Consider the following 25,956-nt stretch of genomic DNA (forward strand, 5'->3'; position numbering starts at 1 on the left):
AGTAAAAGTGAGCCTGAGTGTGTTTGGGTCTGTACTGGGGTAATTCTATTACTAGGTGATTTAAAGACTAATAAGCAAGTGCAGACAATATCTTAAAATTCATATAGTTTCAGACCAATACCCTATATCCTATAAATGGACTTACCATATTTTATAGCAGAGCAGTCCAAATGGAGGCCTACCGGCCGGATACAGCCCTCTTCTAAACTTTTAAGATGGTACAGCCTTGCCAAAGGTTTTACAGATTTCTCTTTAGGACAATTTAATATAATCTGCCCCCCTGGGCAAAAGGTTTGTAGTATAATCAGCCCACTGCCTGGAAAAGGAAAAAAATATCTGTACATAAATTAGTAAACAAACAAACATTCCAAAAAAAAAATCATAAATAAATTCCTTGTTTAATGAATATTGTCCCGTGAAGCTTAACAATCATACAGGCTGAGAATGAAGTGCCTAAGTCTAATATCAGAAAGAGATGTTTATGTGGGCATTTAACATACACTCTTCAAGTTTCTGGGCTGATCTATTTATATGTCTTTTAAGTGCTCAAGTAGGTACGGGCTGAAAAAGCTAAAGGCTATTACATGTGTGTGTTTCAGAAACATAATAACTTGTTTCCACTTGAATAGAAACTGAGGTTAATCTCTTTTTGTGATCATGAAATGAGGAATCAAAGTAGCACTGGGTTTCTTTGCCTTTGGGTTTAGCATGTTTTTAATGGACATATTTATTTCTTTATAGTTTGGCGTTAGCTGCTAATGGACACCACGGCAGCTGGTCATAACCTCCTTAGCAATGCCCAGAAGGGTGCAAGGGATGGACTCCTAACAGATATCTCAAACAGAAGTGGCAGGGAGAAGAAACCTCCTGTAAGTTTACTCCTACACTGTTATATAAACGGTATACTCTTACACATAAAACTGCACCCACAAAGGAATTCTCCTGTATTGAGGTCTGGGTACACTTGGGGGCTGATTTATCAAAGGTCGAATGTCAGAGTTTTTTTTTTTACCTCGAATGAACTCGAAATTCAAATAGTATCAAGAAAAAACTCAAATATCTAAAACTTGAACGAATATTACCAACCCAATCGAATTTGACTAAACTCGAAAAAAACTTGAATGTCAGGAAGGCTATTCACATCTTCAAATGGGTCACTGGACCACTGCCATTGACTTCTACATGATCTCGGCAGGTTTTAGGTGGCGAATAGTCGAACTCAAGTTGTTCCCAAGGTCCAGGTCTGATACATCTCGAATTCGGGTTATTCCCTACTCAAATTTGTTTTGACCAAAAATCCAACTCAAAAATTCGAATTTACAATTCGAACCTTAATAAATCTGCTCTTTAATGCCAGTTCTTCTATTTCTATCTACCGGATGGTTAGGTAGACCTAAAACAGTTCCCTGGGTTAACACCTATTGGAAGACTGAAGTATAGTTCAAAGTGAATTGGAATGGCCAGCCTCTCTAATGCCCCAGTGGCTAAATGGAAGCAAATCCCAGGCAACAATGTTCAACATCCAGTAGAGGCTGTTACAGCAGCAAAAAGAGGACCTACTTCTTAGTAATAGGCTTGGGCTTTGAAATGAGATGTGCAGATAGAAAAAACAGGGCCAACCGGCACTCAAAGGGCCAGAAAAAATTTTTATGTAAAAAATATTTATTCGTAGAAATGATATATTACACATCTCCATGGGCCCTACGCATTTCGTACCGTAATTGCACTTAGTCATGGGCTAAAATCGAATCCACAATATCCTGTCCGCTAAAGTATCCCAAATCACCAGAAGTACCTGAATGGAAATGTTTTAAAATGTTAGTATGAATATTAATATCCGATAGATGTTCACAAATTCTCTCTTTCAATTTGTGTTACAATTAAAACATTGTCCAATCTTATGTATTTTCCCACGAGCTGAAGCTACAGAAGTGTCAATGAGAAATGAGATGTCCACATACTTTTGCCCATATACTGTATGTTCATGAGGCATTGTTACATCTTCCCCTTGCACATTCGCCTTGCTTCATAGGGAACAATGTTTAACTTTAAATTTTAGTATCACAATAGTTTTGGATTAGAGTCATGCGCGGGTTTATTTTTTGAAACCCGACCCGTACCCGTAACCCGAACCAGCAATTTGACCCGCATGTTCCCGCTAACCGACTCACCTTCTGACCTGGGGGACATGCAAAACCGGAAGTGATGTCACATTTGCCTGGAAGTGATGTCACAAACAGTGCTGAATCTTCCCAAAAAATTTAAAAACTGGAAGAACCACAAGGGTGTGTGGGAGGGATCAAGCTGCACCTTTGTTGAGTACCCAGCCAGGTTAACCACGGAATCGGGGACTTTTGGCCCAAAAACCGCAGGTACCTGACCCAATGCAGGATTCTACCTTAGATATTATGCTTGTCCAAGAAATCATCCATTTACATTACTATGTATCGTATGCATACAGTGCACTTTACCATATATTTACATTATAAGCACAAGACACTAATATTGCTTATTTTTATTTTATTTCATGCCAAAGGTTTTTTAGGAGACAGACAACTAATGTCTTCTTTTGAAATCTTGTTTAAAAACTTGCACAGTCTTTGAATGAGCAGGGTATATTTCATTGCATGTTGTAATTGTGTAAAGTTGTCTGTGACAAAGAAAAACGAATCTCCAATCTTTCCGAAGATGTTGTGTGTCTGCAGGCCTTGTGTGTAGCAAATAGAGAATTCCCTCGGTCTCAAAGCCATAGCCCCAAACTTGTATATGAATATTAAGAGATTCAACTGGTAAACTGGCATTCTCTGAGCATACATAGGTAGCACCATCAAGAATAAAAATGATTCATTTTAAATGACATACCTTTTATTCTTATCCATTACATGTGAATGCTTTCGTTGAAGTGCGGTTTTATTTTTTTCTTTTTACCATGGGTTTGCTATTTGCCCTGTTGTTCTCAGAAATCTTTAAGGTGCTGTCTAAACAAAGCTCCACCTGGTCTATTCAGTTAAGTCCTAGTGATGACTTGGGTCAGAAAGCCCTGCAAAATGAAACTCAATATCATTCTGAATATAAATATTATGCCTTCTATAAATGATGCAGATTTATTTTTTGTCAATGGCCATTTCTCACGGAACAAACACGTCTCTGGTAGGGAATGCAGAGGCCCTTGCTCCCATATTTGCATCACCTAAGGAAATCTCTGTAACAATGTAGTAGTTCCTTATCAGGATTGGGACAGGACAAGCTGGAGGAATTCCAGAGACATCACACTGAAACAAGAAACTTTCTAAATACAATCAACTAAATATTCTGCATCGTTTATGAAATAATCAAGTTTATCTTGAATTAGTGCTCACACAAATAACTGATTCCATTACAAACAAAATCTAACAAAATAACTGCCTTTTGCACAAATTCTGCATGTAGAGAGACATGGTGTCTGTTGATTTTAATAGAGTGAACTCTAATACATATTCAAGGCAAAAGGAGCCCTCCTATAAGATATATTGGATCTAACTGTCAATGAATATCTGACACTCAACTCCTGCATGAAGAGAGAATAAAGACAGATGCTGAGAGAGGAATAGTGAAGAGAAACTTGATTACTTCAGAAACGTCGCAGAATATTTAATTGATTGTACTTAGAAAACTTCTTATTTAAGTATGCTGAAGCTTAAAATTAAATTTTCATTTTTGTGATAGTTCCCCTTTAAAGGAGAACTACACCCTAAAGTTGAACCCCCCCTACCCTAATAGACCCCCTCCCTCCAGCCTAGCTGCTACCCTGCGCAAATGCCCCTAACTCTTTACTTAACCCTCCGTGCAGATTCTGTCCAGCGGAGTTCACGGGCGCCATCTTTAGCTGCTTCGGTAATCTTCAGAATGAGACCTGTGCTTCGGCAATTTTCATGAGTTTCGGCACATGTGCAGTTGTCGCGAAACAGAAAATTGCTCCAGCTGCGCATGCGCTGTTAGGCCGGTCTCATTCCGAAGATTACCGAAGAGAAGAAGATGGCTGCTCTGCTGGACAGAATCTGCACAGAGGGGTAAGTAAAGAGTTAGGGGCATTTGCCAGGGGTAGGAGCTAGGCTGGGGGAGGAGGGATCTATGTAGGTTGGGGGGGTAGGGTTTTTTTTAACTTTTGGGTTGAATTCTCCTTTAAGCATTAGGGCATTAGCACATAGGGCAACTGCCAAAGTTTTGCCACTTGGTAATTTCCAGCTCAGCGAGTGCCCCTACAGACATGACTAAAGAGTTTAGAGAAGGATGTGCTACTCACCAACTTGCTGCTGCCCATTTAAGCTAGAAGGAATGAATAAAACTTGATCAAACTCTACATATAAACATTGGCAGTGTGAAGGAGCAGTGCAGCACAGAACACACATGGGCCCCAGTAGCAGCCATACTTACCATGAACCCAATATAGAGTAACATTAGTCCACATTATCATAACCTACACATTCATATTAATCATTTACAAAGAAGGCAATGCATTAATTGGTCTAAACATCTGTTTATTGCTGGAGACTTGAAAATGTGTCAATGACCACTGTCCATGTTTGAGTTTTCAAACGCAACGGCTGTAAAAAGGAAAAGGCAAGAAGGAGGGTAACACAAGCCAAGCGAGTCTTTGTACTGTAGCCCAATTCCTGGGAGAAGGAGGCACAGTTGAGTGCTTTCTGCCAACTACTATATCATCAAGTACCAGTTGGAGTGTCAGGAGAAGGTAGTAATTGAAACATCTTGTTGCAGGCATGTGAGTGGCTATTAGAATAAGGGTATGACCATAACCTTTTAGCTGCCAGTGGCCATATATCAGACATGGGCAACTGGAACACGCCCAATGTCTATCTGTTTTTGCGGTGGACAAGGCTTTCAGTTCAGTAGGCCAATCTCCTTTCTTTGACAACAAAGAATCGTAACAGTAACACCATAAAGCTCTAACAAATATATACTAATTTTTCTTATAATTTTGTTAAAATAGTACTGATTTATCAGGATGCTCCTCTAAATATTTCGCTAATACCAATACCATTTTCTTGGATCACATTACGTTGTGCAAATTGGACATAATAACATGAATTTAAAAAATGCAAATAAAAGTGGTATAATATTTGGCACTAAAGTATCTGTTATGTGAGCACCTTCGCCATACACATAGGCCTCAGAAACACAACGATAAAGATCTCAAGAGGTCTCAATCACCATACAAGGCATAGTGAGTAGTAGGCCATGGTTGAAAGCATGCTGACCCCTTTAAAGGAGAAGGAAAGCTACTGGAGCAGTTTATTGCCAAAAGAATAGCCACAATAGTGCAAGGTATAACACTATATTTAATCTGCAGAATGATTTACCATACCTGAGTAAACAGCTCTAGAAAATATTTCTGTTTGTTTAGGATAGCAGCTGCCATATTAGCTTGGTGTGATCACTTGCTGCCTGTGTTTCTCCCTGCTCACTCATAGTTATGAGCTTAGATTACAACAGGGAGGGAAGGAGGGAGCAAACTGAGCATGCTCGAACCCTAGCCCTGGAGGTTTATGCTGAAAACAGGAAGTCTGATACAGAAGCCCATGTGTACAAATAGAAGGAAAGAAATGCAGTGTTTCTTTTGACAGAGGATTCAGAGCAGCATTACTTTGATGGTTTACTGGAGTAGTTATATAGACCTTTATGATAAAGCTTACTTAATTTTAGCCTTTCCTTCTCCTTTAAATGCCAATATGGGCCCCATATTAACAGATATTTTTTCCCGGTTTTGTCCTTGTCATTGACAGGCATTTATTTCTGGAATAACAAATACAAATGCCAGCGAGGGTTTGAGGTGTGCTAAAGTATTGTGCATAATATGTATACACACTTTAATAATTTGCAGATATTTATACACATACAAAAAGGTTTTTTTTTCCAGAACATTTATAAAAGCACAAAGTCATAAGAATCTCTCCATTACATTAGCTATACAAAACATGAATAAATAGTCATAGATTTCGTGTGATTTATTTACATCTAGGTGTGCTTTTGTCTTCTCAGAGCATAACTTAAATTTATTTATAAAGGTAGAAAATCGAAGCAGAGGGGATTACCTTAATGATGAGAAAGAAAAAGAATTCGACTGGTGTGCGGCGGCGTGGATGATGAACAGTTCAGACCTTACAGGAACGGTCTGTCCCTGAATTTGTCGAAGACTTAAAAAAATACCTCTGCCCTGTGTTAATTAAGAAGTATTCCTTAAAGCCCTTTCAAGCGGTGATTTTAGGCAGCGATGCTTGGTTAAAAAAAAAAAACTTAGGGCATGGCCCACAATCGCTATTAATTTCTCCAACAGCACCTAGGAAATGAAAATATTTCACTGGATAACCCCCTCTCAGTATCTAGTTACTGCAGTGGTATATATATATATATTTATATATAGAGATATATTAGGAAAAAAATAGTGAGAGAAAGGGCTGACGACGCTTAAAATAGAACTCCGTTTGCTGGTTTAGCGTTTCAAAAAATACACGGGCTTCTTGCAATTTTGTTAGAGGCGGATAATATAAGCACATCCATAATAACTGCTTGGGCACAAAGGACTTAAACATTAAGAAACAATCACAGGTATCATCGTAGAGCCACGTACTGTGGCCATAAAGGAAGAGCTAACTAAAGTGATTTAATGAAGTTCAGGAGCATACAGTTGGGACACTAAACTGCTTAGCATATTCATTGCTCCTGTTATTGCTTCGATGTCTAAATAACCCACCCACCCCCCTCCTTAAGGCGTTATGCATCTGCAGAGGTTTGCCCCTGGTAACACTGAAAGTCATAATGCCAACAGAAAAAAAAGCATGAGATTGTAGGCACGGCACATACAACAGGTTATTAGCTCTGTTAATCATACTAATCATCTAAATCTCGTTTGCAAAAAAAATTGGAACGATAACTCGAAAGGCAAGCAAACGATTCCCATCTTACGCACTTCAAGCGCTGCGCTATGTGTTCTTCAATCGGTCTCTCTTGAGGTAGAAAAGAAAAATGATTGTCCCGTGAACTAGAAGCAACGTTCAAATCCTTCAAGACGCATCTGCTAGGGACAGTTACATGCAGCTGCAAAAAGGTTTCAAAACGAAACAGGGAATCGAATGGTACTGTTTGGATCTAGCTACAAAAAAATGTTAAAGTGCGTGTCCAAAACACTGCCTGGTACAAAATCCAACATTCTGGATGGGTTATTTTTCATTTAAGGACGATGAAGACCCGCTTGCAGTTTCTGTAGTGCATGCTCTTTTTAATATGAACTTCTTTAGATTATGGGAAAACAAGCTAAAACTAAAACTCGACTGGGAAAAATAGCAAGAGATTCTCATACTGCAAATAAACTGAACAAAAGGAGCACTGATCCTACAGAACAATGTTTCAGGCTCCATCAAGTTAACCTTCCCTTGCTATAAAAAGGTAAAATTATAGAGCCATCTTCTTGTGAACAGAAAAGGCAAAGATTCCAGTTGCAAAATGATAACAGGCATATGTAAAAACATGGAATCATTAAGAAAGAACGAAGCTCAAAGAGGAAGCTGCGGCCACAGATAAGGATTATGGAAAGCAAGACTGACACCAATAACAAAAAAAACACAATGTAATGATATAGTAGACAAAGCAAGTGGCTTTACAGATCTCTGAATCAAGGCTAGAAGGCGCCAGCTCTGCAATTTAGACTGTGCTGGGTTCAGTGCATTAGATGCACATCTGTGTGAAAAAATATAATAGCAGCATTCTCACTGTTCTAAGCCAAAATCAAGACTCTTGGTACCATCCAGGTTTCCTTGGTGTCTTCTTGTTGGATATTAAAGTAGTTGTAAACGTAAGCTCTTGCCGTAAAGCAAGATTCTTTTGACATATTCCTTCATACCATTTCCAGATGTGAAGTGATGAAAAAAAAAAAAAAAAAGTTTTGGTGTTGCTGGGAGATACTAGGACCTTTTAAGTGGGCCATTTGTACTGGCTACAGACCAGGTACCAGCTGAATAAATATTATTTTGTTTATCAGCCAACAACCATTTCTAGTAGGGTACTCTTGCTCTCAGTATATAATATATATATATATATATCGTTTTCTTCTTGAGTGCTTCCTGGTGATTCTGGAATGTGGTCTCCTCGAGTAGATTTGGCTGATGGGCTAGCAAATGATACAGAGTGTAAACTGAAACCCATACAGCTCCTTAGGAAAAAAGGGGGGGGGGGAGGGAACAGACTGCTGGAAGAAGGTCTGAGTTTACAAGTTCACGTGCAAGATAATGGTGTGAAAGCCGGTTGCTAGATAACAGTGTCTGATGTGAAAGCATTGGGAGTAGTGTGAAGAACTGTTCTCAACCATCCTTCCCCCTCCTCTTTTTATCTTCTCCGATTGGCTGTTTAAAGAACAATGGATTTGGGATTGTCCTGTAGTTCTATCCTCTTAAGACTGGAGCTGGAATATCCTTCATCGCTGCAGATGCTTTGCATGCTTCCCCTCTCATCCAAGTCACTCACACTACTGCTACTGCTGCTCCAATCCAGATCTGCGGTTAAATAGTCTGTGCTCTCTACGTCCACGTCAATTTCCTCTGTGAAAATGAAGCACGTGAAGTCAGCAATTAATTTATGTTTAATGAATTATAGTGGAAATTGCATTTTCGTTTGTTAAGTAAAAATATATTTTTGGCTTTATATCCTTTTTTAAAGGAACAGTAACATCAAAAAATTAAATTGTAATAAAAATATAATGTACTGTTGCCCTGCACTGGTAAAACTGGTGTGTTTGCTTCAGAGACACTACTATTGTTTATATAAATAAGCTGCTGTGTAGCAATGGGGGCAGCCATTCAAAGGAGACAAGGCTTAAATTACACAGCAGATAAGCTCTGTAGGACATAATTGTGTTATCCGTTATCCACTATTTATTCTGCGCTATATATCTTTTTTTCAATTAGCCATTGATATTCAGCAGCTTGTTTATATGAACTATAGTAGTGTTTCTGAAGCAAACACATCAGTTTTACCAGTGCATACCTGGCCGGAATTTTTAAAATAATGGTTGATATCAATGTTTTTAATAGGGAAAAAAGATAAATATATAGGAAGGCCGGTATTTTTTTCCAGAAAAGGTGGCAACCCTACCAGTGCAGGGCAACACTACATGATATTTTCATTACTTTAAAACACTTTAATTTTTTGGTGTTACTGTTCCTTTAAAACCAAGGATGTTTAACACAAAGCTTTTTGGGGTCTCACATATGGCTTCTGACTATTGACAAGGGGCATGTAATATATATTATGAACTATATAGTTCATGTGAAAGCACAATAGCTCTCTAATAGTGTAAATTTTGTCATAGTGGGTCCCCAGTTTGCCGCTGCAAAGCACAGGGGGGGTGTTTGCTGGAAACCACTGTGTTAAACTCAACAGTTCGGCCAAACAAGAGTTAACTAAATGAGGGCAGTAAATTAACTAATGCAAAGAAAACAATTTATCAAAAAAAAATATAAAAATGGTTGTTGTTATAAAATAATAAGCTAGGAGAGGGATGGGGTATATCTTACCTCTGTCTGAGTCCGACCTTTCTGAAGACATAGCTGACCCTATACTGTCCACGCGCGTCCTTTCCACCCCAAATTTTTCTAGCTGCCTTTTCAGATGCCGCTGTTCCCGCTGCAATTGATCTATTTGGTGCTGAGACCTTTTGTCACAATCTTCAAGTTTCTTTAAAAGAGGAAGAACAAAAGAAACGTTGCCTTCTATTAGGGATGCATCGAATCCAGGGAGGGAAATCTCTTGACTTTTTGTCACAAAACAAGGAAGTAAAAAATGTTTTCCCCTTCCCACCCCTAATTTGCATATGCAAATTAAGATTTGGATTCAGTTCGGTATACGGCTGAATCTTTTGATAAGGATTCGGGGGTTCGGCCAAATCCAAAATAGTGGATTTGGTGCATCCCTACAGTGTATATATATGAACAGACACAATCAATTATAGAAATATAACTTAAGCTTACCATAATGTGCAACTTTGCTCTTGTTAATAGACTTAATGTGGTATGCCTATTGGCTTCGGGTCCAACGGGAACCAACATCTTTAGCTTTTCAAGGCATAATCTCAAATGAGCCCGTCTAAACAAGAAAAATTTAATCATTTCGATTGTTCGGATCCATATAGTCACGACACAATACATTTTTTAATTAAACAGAACAATATTGCTACTAAAATGAATCTGAGAGTAATGAACAAACTGCATATACGGTATGAATCTCCTTTACTGATACATTTATATGACTACATCATGCTTCTACTTCAACAAAATGCAGTGAAATTGGGCAGTATATATATATATATATATATATATATATATATATATATATATACTTGCAAGTGAGTATCCGCACTCCAAGGCCAATAGCTTCTTCGAAGGGAGGGGTGCACGGTAATTTCATATACACTAATTTATTCACAGACCAGCACTCCCTATTTACACACACACACACACACACGTTGCTCTCCGAAATAGTGAATAAAATACCCCCTATTGTAAAATATAAGGATATTATAATTCATCAAGGAGTTTCATGACCATTTAAAAACACAAGGCCAGAGGCTGAGTGTTTTTATACAGGTCATGGAACTCCGAGGTAACTTCTAATATCCTCATATTTTCCAACAAGGACTACTTTATTTATTATAATACACAGGTTTTAGTGAGTCATGTGACAAAAATGACATCACTACTCACCATTTATAACTGATGACATCAGTACGCACCGTTTATAAGGATATAATTTACAAAATATTCATGGCTTTTGTGTATTATATGAATATGAACATCAAAGACTCCCTTTCTTCCTCAGCCAATAACTATGCTTCTTCTGACAAGCCAGTCCCAGACAATCATTGAGCTGATGAAGAAATGCTGTTCATATAGTCAGGAAACATTGCACCGTTTCCTGGATAGAAATATATATTGGTTCATCCCTTCCTTACACAAGTAATCTCACATTAACCCGTTAATATGCCCATTATCTGATAGGTAGATGGAAGTGGAAACAATGTATTTCAGTGGAAGTCATTCACCCCTCCTATGTGCCCAAATTTCCATTTTGGTATGACTGAACAGAGCACTTGATAGAAAAGCCCCATGAAGACCAATAACTAAACATATAGGCAGGTCCGGACTGGCAATCTGTGGGTTCTGGCAAATGCCAGAGGGGCTGCTATAAGGTCCCATAGAAAGTCAGTATTTAGTGGGCTGGTGGGGGCTGTTTGGGCCTCTTTGTGGGCTGATTGGGCCTCTGTGTACCTGAAATGCCAGGGCCTATTTTAATTCTCAGTCCGGACCTGCATATAGGTGAGATAATGACAGCTTACTACATATACCTGCAGCCCTCTAGATCACGTGTGTTTATGTGTACACATGATGGTCATAGATATCAACAATGATAAACTAAAGTCTATGGCAGGGGCGTCCAAACTTTTTGCAACGAGGGCCAGATTTGGTGAGGTGAAAATGTGTGAGGGCCGACCATTCAGCCTGACATCCATTCCGAGGTAGCTCGCTTGTGATCAGGATCATTCACTCCCGGAGATGGACGCGTACACGGCGTTTAAGAAGGGGAGAAGTGGAGTCTGCCTCATTTAAACAAGAAATCGCGTAGCCGTAATATTTGGGCACATGATTAGTGAAATGATCTGCCACTCGGACTATACTGCTGCCTGTTTGCTGAAGGAGTTAACAAAAGACACGTACTTGCTCGTAGTGACGCGCTGCTCTCGCATACTTCTTTAGTTTACTGTACCGGCACCTCATTTGCACCTTCAGCCCTAAAGCAGTATGCGAAAGCGGCACGTCACTCGGTGCCAGTACGTGTCTATTGCTAACTCCTTCAGCACACAGGCAGTAGTACAGACTAAGTGGCAGATCATTTCACTAATCAGGTGCCCAAATATTACTGCTACGGCTTCGCAATTCCTGACTGCTTTGATTATTATTAATTTCATCATGGAGGCCGAGGGCCGTTGTAAATTAGAAAACGGACCACATTTGGCTCCCGGGCCTGACTTTGGACATGCCTGGTCTATGGTAAGCAGTATGGCAGCTCCCTTAAGGAATTTTCTTTGCTCATACCAACACAAAAAAATTATACATCTTCATGTCTTACACAAACCATCTATTTACATCATATGAATCATGTGTTAAAACTCAAGGTTAAGTGCATTTCTCACTATATTATGGTTGGGCTACTCGTCAGGTGCAAAATGGAAAGAAATTCTAAACAATGTTGTAGCAGGTGTCTGGGGAATATTAATTGCTGGGTATGAATAACTAATAACTGTGTAATTACAAGACATACCTGTTCTTCTCCATTTCATTGTGGGTTGACCTGGAATACAGAAAATAACCAACTTATTTGTCATATCCTCTTCTATATTATTAGAGTGGCATATATGCAGCTATTAAAATAATAATATGTTCCTATTCCATAGCATTATGCAGTATTAGTAACATATCTGGCATGGTCATTCACCTTCACACATTCAGCAGATAAACATGCAGCTCCTGATGAACAAAATTATGTTAAAAGCATCCGTTTCGGTTACTAAGAATGATGCATTTGTTTAACAGCCTAGAAGTGTGGAAGTCTAAAAAACACAATTATTCCTTATGAATATGAACATTAATACAGAGATAATGAAATGGATCCAAAGCTTTTCCCCCCACAATAAATAGATTAGTAACTTTCCAAGCCCATTCTGAAATAACACACCTACTACCTTTAAAGGGAAGGTTCAAAAATGGCCACCGTCAGAAATTATTGTGCCCTATTCTACTTGGTTATCCGGGTTCTCCCTCTAAGGGGTCTGGATTATAAGCCCTCTACCCCCCTTGAACCACCTAAATAACGCTCCCTGCCAACTAAGTCTAAATAAAATTTAAAAGGGAACTATAGCGAATATGAAAATTTAATATAAGCTTCATCATACTGAAGTAAGAAACTTTCTAAATACAATCAATTAAACATTCTGCAACATTCTACAAGTTTATCTTCACTATCACACTCTCAGCATCAGTTTCTCTTCGTTCTGTCTTCATGCAGCAGTTGGGTGTCAGATATTCATTGACAGTTAGTTCCAATATATGTTATGGGGGGGGGCTCCCTTTCCTAGCAGATGAATTAGAGCTCACTCAAATAACTGATTCCAGTATAAACAAAATCTAACAAAATAACTGCCTTTTGCACAAATTCTGCATGTAGAGAGACATGATGTCTGGTGATGAGTGAGCTCAAATACATCTTCTGGGCAAAAGGAGCCTCCCGATAAGATATATTGGATTATTCATCTGACACCCAACTCCTAAATGAAGACAGAATGATGCTGAGAGAGGAACAGTGAAGATAAACTTGATTATTTCAGGAACAGTACAGACTTTTTAATAGATTGTATTTAGAAAGTTTCTTATTTCAGAATGCTGAAGCTAATATTACATTGTCAATTTTGCAATAGTTCCCCTTTAGAAATACACCCAACTAAATTGTCCTCTCCAAACATGGCCATATCATGTCATTGGTTTGTCCAAACCTCACCAGCCAGCCTTTCTCCCCTTGCAGTTTCCGAATTGAACCTTTGTATCGCTTGGGGCCATAGGACCTATAACTTTATTCCCTTCTCTCCCCTCTTTGATGGTGACCCTAGGTTAAAAAAAAAAAAATCATCAGGCTAAAGTAAACTGAGCAATTTTGCAAATGCCCCTTTACAGACGTTGCTAATAGCTGTGACAGACAATAGACTGCACAGTCAGTTATGTCAGGAATGTGTCAACATTTTTGTGGCTGACAGCATTTTTTTTTAAAAAACAGTGACAGAAAAAAACGCTCAGTATAAATATACAGTGTGCATTTATTATCCAATTCCATATAAAGTCTTCTTTGTGGAATGTTGTACACTGGATGCTTTACATGCAGTCCAAAAGCATAAGATACAGCTATGGGATCCATTATCCGGAAACCCATTATCCAGAATCCTCCAAATTAGGGAAAGGCCGTCTCCCATAGACTCCATTATAATCAAATAATCCCGATTTTTAAAAATGATTTAAATTTTCTCTGTTATAATAAAACAGTGGTTTGCACTTGATCCCAACTAAGATATAATTAATCCTTATTGGAAGCCAAAGAATCCTATTGGGTTTATTTAATGTTTACATGATTTTCTAGTAGACTTAAAGGACCAGTAACATCATTTAAAAAATAAATAAATAAAATAAATTTGTTAACATAGAACGAAAAAAAAACACAAGGACAAATTCAACTTTTAAATAGCTAAGTCTTTATTAAGAAATAACTGACCAAAACTCCGCTTGCGCTCCTCTTCAGAAAAGGCAATCTGGTGATCCATGATGCGGCGCTTGATTTCTCCTCCCTGCCTTCCTTATAGGACATAGCCAGGTAGGAGAAATCGAGCGTCGCATGATGGATCACCAGATTGCCTTTTCTGAAAAGGAGCGCAAGTGGAGTTTCGGTAAGTTATTTAAAAAGTTTAAAAGGATTTTTAAAAATATATAAAAAGGTCTCCTCAAAGTTCAAGGGTAAACAAAAGTTAAAAAAATCACAATTAGGATTAGGAGAGAGCCAATAATAATGCAGTAGCAAAAATAAATATGAAAGTAAAAAAATCTTTATTAGGACAAGTGTAGCTTACACATGTCCTAATAAAGATTTTTTTTACTTTCATAATTATTTTTGCTACTGCATTATTATTTGGTCTCTTCTAATCCTAATTGTAATTTTTAAGGTATGACGATCCAAATTATGGAAAGATCTGCTATCTGGAAACCCCAGGTCCCGAGCATTTTGGATAACAGGTCCCATACCTGTACTGATATTTTAGCTAAAGAGAGCACAATGCCCCACAAGAAACACATGTGCTAATGGCTAACAGTATCCTGCTGGTTGCCTGTGCATCTCAGTGCATAGCAACATTTACATTGCAGAGTAAACATTGAGGCTGGAAGCTGTCAGCATGCTATTGCACGTGAGTCACCGGAGGGGTGTGTAAAGCACGTGTCTAATAAATGTCTCAAAGCACCAACCACTGACCTGCTGAGGCTGGGGAATACTGCAGCTTTTCCTAGTGAAATCAGAGGAGTAGGGGCCGATTTATCAAGCTGTGGAAAATGTTTACACCAAAGGAACGGCGTAAAAAAATAAAACGGTTGCTATGTATCAAGCTGCGGAGGATTCTTGCTCTTGATTTAACACTATCGCCATTTCTGAAATCCATTGCAAAATGAAAAGTGGTGCTATTTATAAAGTTGTGCTTCTTTATTTGCTCCAGAAATTAACTGCATGATTTTACTGCTCCTCAGATTAAAAGGAAAGTTGAGGCAGAGAAGGGAAACAGTGGTGCAAAAAGGTGTTTTTTACAGCAGAATTTTATACTCGCGCTAATCACATTAAGTACACTTATGTTGCTCAGAACTGCATGATGTTACAATGATGAGGTGTGTATGAAATCTACAGCTTGATAAATTACACACCTACAATCACACACCATCTGCTGTCAAAGTCAACAGGGAATGCCAATAAAGGTGGCCATACACGGGCAGATAAAAGCTGCAAACAGACTATATCAACAGCTTATTGGTCCATGTATGGGGCCCTCCGACGGGCTTCCCCAATCGATATCTGGTCGAAAGTCAGACAGATGTCGATCGGACAGGGCTAAAAATCCCGTCAGATCGCGGACTGCATTTGTTCATTGATGCGATCCCACAATCTGACCACCCGTATTCCTTTCATTATGATCTTATCGTTCTAAAAAAATTCAAATTCAATTTCCAAGATTTATCATATTCTGGCCCTTTAAGAACTCAAATTTGACTAATTGCCACCTAAAACCTGCCAAATTGCTGTTTGTTTATTTTTTATAGTTATTTGCCTTTTTCTTCTGATTCTTTGCAGCTTTCAAAAAAGGCATCGCTGTCCCCTTCTAAACAAACAAATGCTCTGTAAGGCTACAAATGTATTGTTATTGCTACTTTTTATTACGGATCCTTCTTTTCACACTTTCTCCTATTCATATTCCAGTCTCTTTTGCAAATCAATGCATGGTTGCTAGGGTAATTTGGGCCCTAGTTTCCAGATTGCTTAAAATGCAAATTGAAGAGCTGCTGCAAAAAAAGCTAAATAACTCAAAAACCTTCAATAATAAAAAATTGCAAATTATCTCAGTATATCACTCTCTACATCATACTAAAAGTTATCTCAAAGGTGATCAACCCCTTTAATTCAATGGGAGACGTCCAGGGATCAATTTGTAGTTGTTTGCAGCCTTCCTGACATTCGAGTTTTTTTCAGAGAAAAAAACTCGTATCAAGTTTTTTCAATTAGAATTTAATTCGAGTTTGCGGGTCAATTCTGTTCATCCGACTTTTAAAAATTAGATTTTATTAATAAATTTAGTTTTAAAAAACTCCCATGAATTCGAAATTCGAACCTTGATAAATGTGCCTCTATGTGTATGGCCACCTTAAGTCCAGGACAATTATCCTTTAAAGCTACCCATAAACCCATTAGATAAAAGAGCTGCTTGTTTGGTGGGGTCATCAAACAAGCAGATCTTTTAGTGATATATCCACCTTGACCTGGGAAATAGGCTGATCCAATAGTTTGGCCCCTGGACCAAATGGGTGAAGCATAATTACTGTAATGCACTGGACTGCATTCATGCACAAATGCAGACCTTGATCCCATTGGAGGGCCCCATACATGGTCAGATAAGCTGCTGTCTGGGGTCCAATTATGCAAATTAAATCTGCCCATATCCGACCACCTTTACATTGGTGCCTTCACTTTTATTTCAGTTGGGCAAATAAAAACCTAGATTGGCTGCTTATAAAATATTATAGTAAATATGGAGCCTTGGCTAAAAAAAAACAGTCATATTTTCCTTTTATTTAATGCCACGGTATATGCCATTGTTTTTATGAAGGCAAGCTTATGTTTTTTTTAAGGATTTATGGATGCAAGCAGGGTTTTACCACAGAAAAACCTTTTGGAGCAGGCACTCAATGAAGGCAAACTTCCAATAGGCAAATAGTTCAAAGAAAAGAGCTTATTGTCCACAGCCTTATGCGTTTAGTGTCATAAACTCAAGCCTATGCCTATGATTAAGTGTAGACAATAAACTCTTCACTTTGAACTATTTGCCTATTGGAAGTTTGCCTTCATTGAGTGCCTGCTCCAAAAGGTTTTTCGGTTTGTCTGCTTCCTGTACTGTGGGCTCAGGGCGATGCATCTGGGTCACTTCCTTCTCGTGGTGAGTTATCACTTAACATTTGGAGACCCTTATAACTCAGATTCATTAGGGTTTTACCACAGGTCTGAATTCCAGCCCCACCAACCACTATGGGGATTATGGGTTCCATAAGTGAATCCTTTATCAATCACTTAGGGGGTTATTTTTTAAAGTCTGAATGGCAAAAACTCAAAATATTCTAGTTTTTTTTTTACAATACAATATGAATTTTTAGTGAAAAAAAAAAATAGTATTTTTCATGATTTATTATACCCCAAGGCAGCTTAAAGTCTAAATCCCATTTAAAATTTGAAGATATCATCGGCTACAAATCCGAACAATTCGGGGGTTTCGATCGATTTCGCGAAAAATTCAAGTGTTTCGGGCATAAAACCCGGAAGTTTTTTTTTACGCAAAAAACTATTTTTTTCGAGTTTAATTCCGAACCGATTTTATCGAGTTTTTTCAATGATAAATAAGGTCAAATCGTGGATTCTAGTTTGGTCTGACTTTTTTTACTTAAATTGGATTTTGATAAATAACCGCCTTACAGTCACAAATTCACTTACTTGCAAACAAATAATAAGAGCTGGATCCCTGGTTTAGTTCTTGCCATTAACCCCATCCCTTTGAACCCACTAAAGATGAATCAGATCAATTCACAGTACTTTATTACACAAGGGTTAGAGTAAGAACATAAATATTGTCTTTGGTTAAGGAGTTCTTTGACTACTCCAGTCAATACAACCTCAGTCACATTATAAGCATGGGCGCCATGGATAAGGCGTAAGAATGAAATACATTCCTGGCTTGGGTGGGAAAAGAAATGTACTAATCAAGCACTTAAATGGCAATTAAACACATGACAATTAAATTGCTGCACATTATTTTTCTGTTCAGCAGACAAACTAGAAAAACATGGGCAAACTAGTTAAGGAAGCAACAAATACGTGCTTTCAGTTCTGACGATGATACACATATTCCACCTCACCTGGGCTATGGAACAAGGGGCGTATTCTCTAGGCATTTTAGCCAGTGAAGAAACATGACAAAATACTACGGTCTCTTCCCATTTAGCTCAGTGACAAATGTGTGATTGCACAGGTACTGGTTATTTTCCTAAATGTATGTGACAGTTTCATCGGCTTAAATACACCAATGGAGGATCCACTTTTGTGCCATCAGCCAAAGTACAGGTATGGGACCTGTCATCCAGAATGCTCGAGACCTGGTGTTTTCTGGATAATGGATCTTTCCTTAATTTGGATGTTCATACCTTAAAGGGGAAGTAAAGTCATAAGGCTAGAAATGCTGTATTTTCTATACATAAACTTACTGCACCAGAAACCTAATCAAGCAAATGATTTATGCTTTCAAAGTTGGCCACGGGGGTTCACCATCTTGTAACTTTGTTAAACATCTTTGCAAGACCAAGACTGTGCACATGCTCAGTTTGGTCTGGGCTGCTTTAGGGATCGTCATAAATTATTAAAACAGCACTAGTCAAATAATATCTGCCAGAAGCTGATAATAATAATCAGAATATACAGACTGCATTGGGTACTGTGTTGTCATGTAATCTAATGTGGATTTTATAGTTTTTGTATTGTTTAATACAAACTTTCTCCAACTCTGCAGAACCAGTGGCTACAGCAAAATAATCCTCCAAATAGAATCCCAGTTTATCTGTTTAAATCTGGCTCCATGATGTTTGTCCCTGCAGCTGGAGGCAGAAAAATAAAATCCAATACAAATCTCTACACAGTCGCCGACTGCTCTACAGGGAAACAAACAAAGCTGCTTGACTTCAGAAAAGGAAGGGCTCCAAGTGCCATCCCACCGGCAATTTAGATTCTAGCCGGCGAAAAGGCTTTTAGGGGAGATCAGTCGCCCCAAGAAAAGGCGACTTGTCGCCGGGTGACTAAATCTCCCCGAATCTTAGCATGTGTCACCACCCTTACCAGTGCAGGCCAACACTGCATTCGATTTGTTTTACTTTAAAACAGTTTCATTTTTTGATGTTACTGTTCCTTTAAGAAGCTGGGTTGCTTTAGATGCTTGAACAGTGAGAATAAGCAAATAAAACACTTCTCCAAGCCCAGCCAAGAAAGGGCTGAAAAGGCTTCCAACTGAGTTTGTAAATTGAATTACAATTCAGCTGTGTACATAATACTAAAAACTCATTTCCATTAAATTTCACACAAACATCTATTTTTTACTTTTTGCAGAATTATTCTACTATCCAGTGTTTTCTTTATGGTGTGCTAAAGGTTGCCATTTGACCAGTAAAAATGATACCTGGTGTCATTAACAGGAAGGAAAGATAGAGATTGGAAGAGTGCTATGTCTTTCCAAATGATTCTGAGTGACCCTATGGGGAACCATAGGCAAATGTGCTGCATGGATGAACTTTTTCCCAAGACGGTGTGTCCAGCATGTGATTGAGCAAATCAATATGCAGCAGCTTTTTTTTCACACCCACGTCAATCAAAAGAAGTCAACACAGTTGAATGGTAATAGGAATACTGTGTCTCATCTTATAGGGGAAAGGTTTTGAGATTCAGTATTTACATTGAACAGCTGATACAATGTTGCCTTTTTTTGTTATACTGTAAAAGTGACAATACGGTAATCCCTGTAAAAGGTCAACAGTAGGTTCAACTAAGGAGCCCATACTGTAGCTTGTCCTGCCCTATGCAGGACATAAAGTAGTTGCAGAAATGAACAGGGAATATTGTTGTTTTGTCCTGCTTCAAATGAAGGGTAGACACAACAGAAGCAGATCTGCAAGATGATAGAAAAATACTAGTGACAGTGGGAGCAAGGAGAATTTGCTTTATATAGAAAATAACATCACACACTAATAAAATCCCATTGATTTAATAATTTAACGAATTGAAACGAGAAAATAAAAAATTGCAATAAAATGTCAAAAAAAATTATTCCGGAAGCTGGGAAATATTTATATAAATAAGCTATATAAATAATTCCACAGATGCCTGTGGGTGAAAAATGTAAACATACTCGTATCACAATTAGTTATGAATAGTAAGTGTTAAATGTATGGGGAAATACTTTAGAATTCAAAAACAGGTATTGGATTTATTATTTGGAAACTTGTTATGCAAAAAGCTCGGAATGACATTTCCATAGACCAGTTTAAATGAACAATATCTATTTTCCTGTGATTTTTCTTTCAGTGTAATAATAAAATGGTAACTAAGATGCAGAATCCATATTGGTAGCCAAACAAGCCTAGTAGGTTTATTTAAAGAAGGAAAGACCTATTTAATTTAGGGTGCCAAAAGTTAGGCAACCCCAATTGATTGTATATGATTACCTGACCCCCCGGGCCTGTGCTCGTATAAGCAGAAAACTGCACTGGTCCGGGGTTCTTCCTTCCTCTTCTTTCTTCAAATTTCCCATGGCAGACGGATGCATAGTAGAACAAAATAGATGACTTTTTTGTTAAAGTTCGACTTTTTGCACTAATGTGCATGTGCACCCGCACGAAGAAAGAAGGAACCAATTGCTCCGTGATGCTCATTGGAATAATCCTGGTCTGGTGCAGTTTTCGTCTGATTTGGCCAGGGGTTTGAGGTAAGTATATACAATTACTTGGGGTGCCTAACTTTTGGCACCCCCAAGTTAAAAAGCCTTTCCTTCTTCTTTAACGTTTTAATGTGTTTTTATAGCTGTACAGTATGGAGATCAAAATTATCTGGGAAAATGACAATCCCAAGCTATTTGGATAAAACATCCCAAGGGTGTAGTTTCTTTTAATACAGTTTGCCATGCTGTGTAGATTAGAGGTTACCACAGAGTCCTGCAGCGGGTCGGGTACCCGCGGGTTACCCGCAAAAACCTGCGGTACCCTGCGGGTTGCCGGTAGAAGTTCTGGGTGCGGGAATAGATGCGGGTCGGCAGTTTTGTGGGTTTGCAGATCACGGGTCGGGCCGCGTGTCTTCTCAATATCGATTTTTACTCCTTTTTTCTGATCACGTATACTTCTGATGATGCCACTTCCGGTTTACAATGACAGCACTTCCTGATTCTTGATGGTCAGCGGGTGCAGGTTGCGGATAAGGTACTTGCGGGTTGGGTCGGGTAGCAGGTCCAAGCGGGTAAGAATGCGGGTCCGGGTTGCAGGTACGGGTCGGGTTCCAAAAATGGACCCATTCAGGACTCTAAGCCATGCCATCTCTAATCATGAAGAATGGTGAGATGCCATGCCACTTTCTATACAGTCAGTTGATGTGAGCTGCTATAGATAGCATGAGCGGAACTTAAAAGTGGTTCTACACTGTGCTGAAGGTGGTACCTTGCAGTCCTCCAAATGTCACATGAAGCCGTGACACAATTTTTAGTGATTAGCATATTGCAGCATTACAACATGCATTAATAATAATAATAATAATAAAAGCCTGTGTGAGAGAAGCAATTCAGCCTTACCTACTACTGCTGCTTTTCTTTGATTTGCTTTTTCTCTTCAAGCCGTCCCTCTCCTTGCTATTGTAAGGCAACATGGAAGCATAACCATGCTCGGCTTCTATACGGATCAGAAAAAAACATGTGATGTGAGAATTAACAGGATACTGCATCCCTTCCTCTTTCTCAAAGCACAAAGGTGGGAGAGCAGAGCTGCTGGGGGAAAAACAAATGGCCAGCGCTGCAGAAATATGCAACAAAAATACAAACTGTTTCCTGCAGAATGTAAATAAACGAATTCTTTCAGGAACAGCACAACAAGCAGCACGTCATTTGTTTGAGTGCATAGCGTGCTGAGGACACTGACAATGTGGTTTTTTTTTGTTTGTTTTTTAAAACAGGGACCCAAATATACAGATTTTAGTAAAAAATATGGATTATATATAATATATTTATCTTTCCCTGCATTATGCTGCACTAGTTTACTAATAATAGTGTCGTCTATGCAGCACTATCTATATTCACGGCTACACTGGATCTAAAGGAATAATTTATAACACATCCAGTGACAGGTTCCTCATTCCCGATCATATTCAGCATGCATGGATGTGAGGATAAATGAATGACATATAAAAGGAACATAATCTCTCAGGCCCTAAGTCTGCAGAACTCAGTTGATCCTATATAAATAAATATATATATATTACACACACACATAATATATTTTCATGCAGATATTTTTCATGTTAAGGGAATGCACCGTACTACAGAAAAACATACTGAAGGGCAGGTTTGATTTTTCATGCACCGCCATGTGCCTTCTCTCATTATTTTAGAATTAAGATTGGCTTGCAAAAATAAATGAATTAGCAATGATTTAAATCATATCATTTGGTTGCATTAGGTGCCCATGGTCTGTATATTTATTCTTGCCATGTTTTTATCAGCTATATGGCAAAAAGCTGTGCTGCAAAAAAACATTTAGCATTCATTTGTGTTAAGAGAGCCCTAGCATCTTGCCATAGTATGAACCTGCTAGCCTTAGCTAAGAATAATGTGTTATGGCAGAGAGAGAGCGAGAGAACAGACCTGCACAGAAGGAAAACACTAGCATGATGTCATAATATTTGCACACACTGCAAACGCGTATGATTACAGACAGGGGAGGGAGAGTGAACCATAGCGATGTGACCTTAAACATATAGATTTAAGAGGAATCTTCATCCTGCTTGATGACATCTCTGGGATGCTGGGATCTGTAGTTTGGCAACAACCCTAGGTTGCAGATTCCTCAGGTTGATGGGTTTATATATTTATATAAGGCAAACATGTTTCTACGAGAAGGGAGCACTCTTAGTACATCTTTATTGTTTGAATCCCATAACTGTGTCCCTTCAGCTCAGCTGTTGCTCCAATTCCCAGCATAAGCTTTAGTGGGTACAGGGAGTTGTAGATGCATGCTGGAGATACCACGCTTGTATATATATATATATATATATATATATATATATATATATATATATATATATATATATATATATATATATATATATATTGGTTTTGACAGATCACAGCAATATGGCAACAAGGAATGTATGGGCATCACTAGTGTGTGAATGCAAGCAAAGGGCTACACATGAAGGCACTGGAAAAGTAATGCAGCTCAGGGATGTCCAACGTGCAACCCTCCAGCTGTGGCTGATCTGCAAAGCCGAGTATCCTTGTGAGTACTGTGGCATGCTGGGAGTTGTAGTCCAACAGCAGCTAAGGGATGGCAGGATGGAGGGCAGGATATTTCACCTGTTTCCCCATGAGATATTGGGCGCCCAGAGATTTGGGGCATGTTTATTAGATATGAAAATATAATAAGTGCTTCCCTCCACTGACAGACACATATACCCATATATATATATATACACACACACAAAAATATATACACAGCACCCTCTCACCTCTCTCCCTTCGCTCTAGATACTCCGCCGCCTCCAGAAGCATCTGAATGTTGACACAGACCGGGGCCGCCATTTTCCCAGTAGCCGGGAGTAAACAAGGGGGTGAGAGAGAGCCAGGGACAGACGCGACGGACACCGAGAGGATAGAGGGCAGGACAGAGCACGGAATGATACGGTGTCCGAGAGGAAGTCACTGAACGCACAGGGCCGCGGCCTAATGATTATACTGTGTGACTAGTGTCGGCTAGGCTCGATGCCTTTATCCCCTGTCTTATCTCCCGGTGTCTCCGTACCCGAATGTATATACTGGTGGAAGCTCTCGGGATTTTTGTTTATCGTCTTCTGACAGCCCCGCCTCAAGCCAAACCTCCCCCTCCGCTCGGCGCCGCCCATTAGCACAGTGGCGACGTTCTATTGGCCGCAGTGTTTCATGGTAGGCGGCATTAAACCCGCCCTCCTAGCCGCGGATTGGCCGACTGGACGGAGAAACTGGGGGCGTGGCGGAAGATTGGGGCGAGCGCTACTGTCATCCTGCTTAGCCTCTGATTGGGCGATAGGTTTGACAGCGGTATATCCGCACTCTTCTCGCTGTCGATTGGATACACCGTGCAAATGAGCCGCGTCGCTGGAGCAAGCGGGAGGGCGACGTCATCCGATTACGTTTGCGTGGAGCGTGAGGAAGAACATGTACAAAGAGACACATATGTATAACCTCGTCACGTCTGCATGTCCCTATTGCTGCAGTCCCCAGCAGCTGTCGTGAGACTACAACGTCCCCCCCCACGCTCTTGGCTTGATGGGAGATGCCAGAAGGTTGGATGGAGACGAGTTGCCTTAGAGCCGTATGCGCGCGTATAGAGGGTGGCGAAGGTCGCCAAGAATAAGGTGGTTTGAGATTCGGGAGGGCTGACTTTTTGGGGATGCCCAGCCATTGCCAGTCTCTGACCGGAAGCTGGAGGGCGGGACGCGTGACGTCACCGCAGCGGGCGGGCAGCTGTCACTTACAACTCGGTGCCTCTATGTAAGGTACGAGCCGCATTGTCTCTTTAAATAGACAGCATGACGTCATCGATCTGCAGCCTGTGGCTCTCCAGGTGTTTCTTGCCAATAAATCCCCGCCGCCCTATCACACAGAGAGATTCCCAGGGCAACAACAAACTGCCAACAACACATGGCACAGCTGCCCCCATCATTGCTAAAGCACTCGAGAGATAGTTATTAATAAGAACTAGCTTGGAAGTTGTGGTCCCATTTTTTTTATCCAAAAGAAACAGTTGGGGGTCATTTATCAACACTGGGCAAATTTGCCCATGGGCTGTAACCCATGGCAACCAATCAGATTGCTGCATTCATTGTTCTACTTGCAGCTGGCATTAAAAAGCTAATCACTGATTGGTTGCTATAGGTAACTGCCCATGGGCAAATTTGCCCAGTGTTGATAAATGACCCCCAGTGTCTGTCCTGTGTAATATAAGGAATAAGCCCCACTTATGTGTATCATTTCTCTGTGTCCCAGCCTCTCCCTTTATATAATAAAGTTTAGTGATATATATAATACACACAAGCCATGAATAGCCTGTAAATTATATCCTTATAAACGGTGAGTTCTGATGTCATTTCTGTCACATGACTCACTGAAATTTGTGTATTATAATAAATAAAGTACCCCCAGTTGTAAAATGTGAGGATATTAGTATCTCTATAGTAGTAAAGATCCAGGTGTTCAAAGTCGTTACTGGAGTTTCCCGTCTTGGACTCTTGTTAGGAGTGTCTGCGGCACACACATGCTCAGTGTGCATAAGAAGCTAAGCTTAGGGGTTGTTGCAAATCATAAAGCAGAAAATTAGGTTTTAGGTCATAGGTGCTGATGCTACAGGACTGATAATAAAATCTAGATGCTAATCGTGCTGGTTTCTGAGGTTCCATTCACCAATAATTATTTACTGATCAGCCTCAGCCGCTGACGTTTAAATATACGTGACAGCAGCATAGAGCATGTGCAGTGAATCAGCAGAAAATCATATGGGGAGCTACTGGGGCATCTTTGGAGACACAGATCTTTACTGCTACAGAAACCCCAAATATGTTGTACTTTTTCTAGCTACTTCTTTAGTTAAGCATTACTTCAGAATGTGACTATAAACTGCATTCTTCCAGCACCCCCTGACATCTTTGAGCTGTTGAAGCTTGAGATCACAGTTTTTCTGAATTTCTTTAAAAAAAATAAAAAATCCTTATAGCTTCAGATAGGTTAATCTGGATCAGAAG

General features: G+C 39.4%; 1 protein-coding gene across 2 annotated transcripts; it reads right to left on the bottom strand.

The window, feature by feature from the left end:
• Positions 1-5,911: 5,911 nt before the first annotated feature.
• On the bottom strand, positions 5,912-24,970 carry mxd1.S (MAX dimerization protein 1 S homeolog). Of its 2 annotated transcripts, XM_018255184.2 has the most exons (7): positions 23,689-24,970; positions 21,761-21,857; positions 13,597-13,701; positions 12,364-12,393; positions 10,017-10,131; positions 9,564-9,723; positions 5,912-8,588 (listed from the first exon to the last, which is right to left on the bottom strand). In XM_018255184.2, exons 1-7 carry the CDS (start codon positions 23,759-23,761, stop codon positions 8,398-8,400), a joined length of 771 nt encoding a protein of 256 aa, XP_018110673.1. In that variant the 5' UTR covers positions 23,762-24,970; the 3' UTR covers positions 5,912-8,397. The 2 variants fall into 2 exon arrangements, with proteins under 2 accessions (XP_018110673.1, XP_018110674.1); XM_018255185.2 differs by lacking the exon at positions 13,597-13,701 and having other exon boundaries at positions 23,689-24,964.
• Between the last annotated feature and the right edge of the window lie 986 nt (positions 24,971-25,956).

Source organism: Xenopus laevis, chromosome 3S (assembly GCF_017654675.1).
Source record: "Xenopus laevis strain J_2021 chromosome 3S, Xenopus_laevis_v10.1, whole genome shotgun sequence".
NCBI classification, from domain to species: Eukaryota; Metazoa; Chordata; class Amphibia; order Anura; family Pipidae; genus Xenopus; species Xenopus laevis.

What these genes read in the sequence shown, in the direction of transcription:
- mxd1.S (XM_018255184.2), bottom strand. Translation starts at nt 23,761, where the DNA reads ATGGCGGCCCCGGTCTGTGTCAACATTCAGATGCTTCTGGAGGCGGCG. An exon ending in AATGAAATGGAGAAGAACAG is followed by an intron (nt 10,132 to 12,363) that starts GTATGTCTTGTA and finishes TTTCTTGTTTAG; the next exon opens with ACGGGCTCATTTGAGATTAT. An exon ending in GAGCAAAGTTGCACATTATG is followed by an intron (nt 9,724 to 10,016) that starts GTAAGCTTAAGT and finishes CCTCTTTTAAAG; the next exon opens with AAACTTGAAGATTGTGACAA.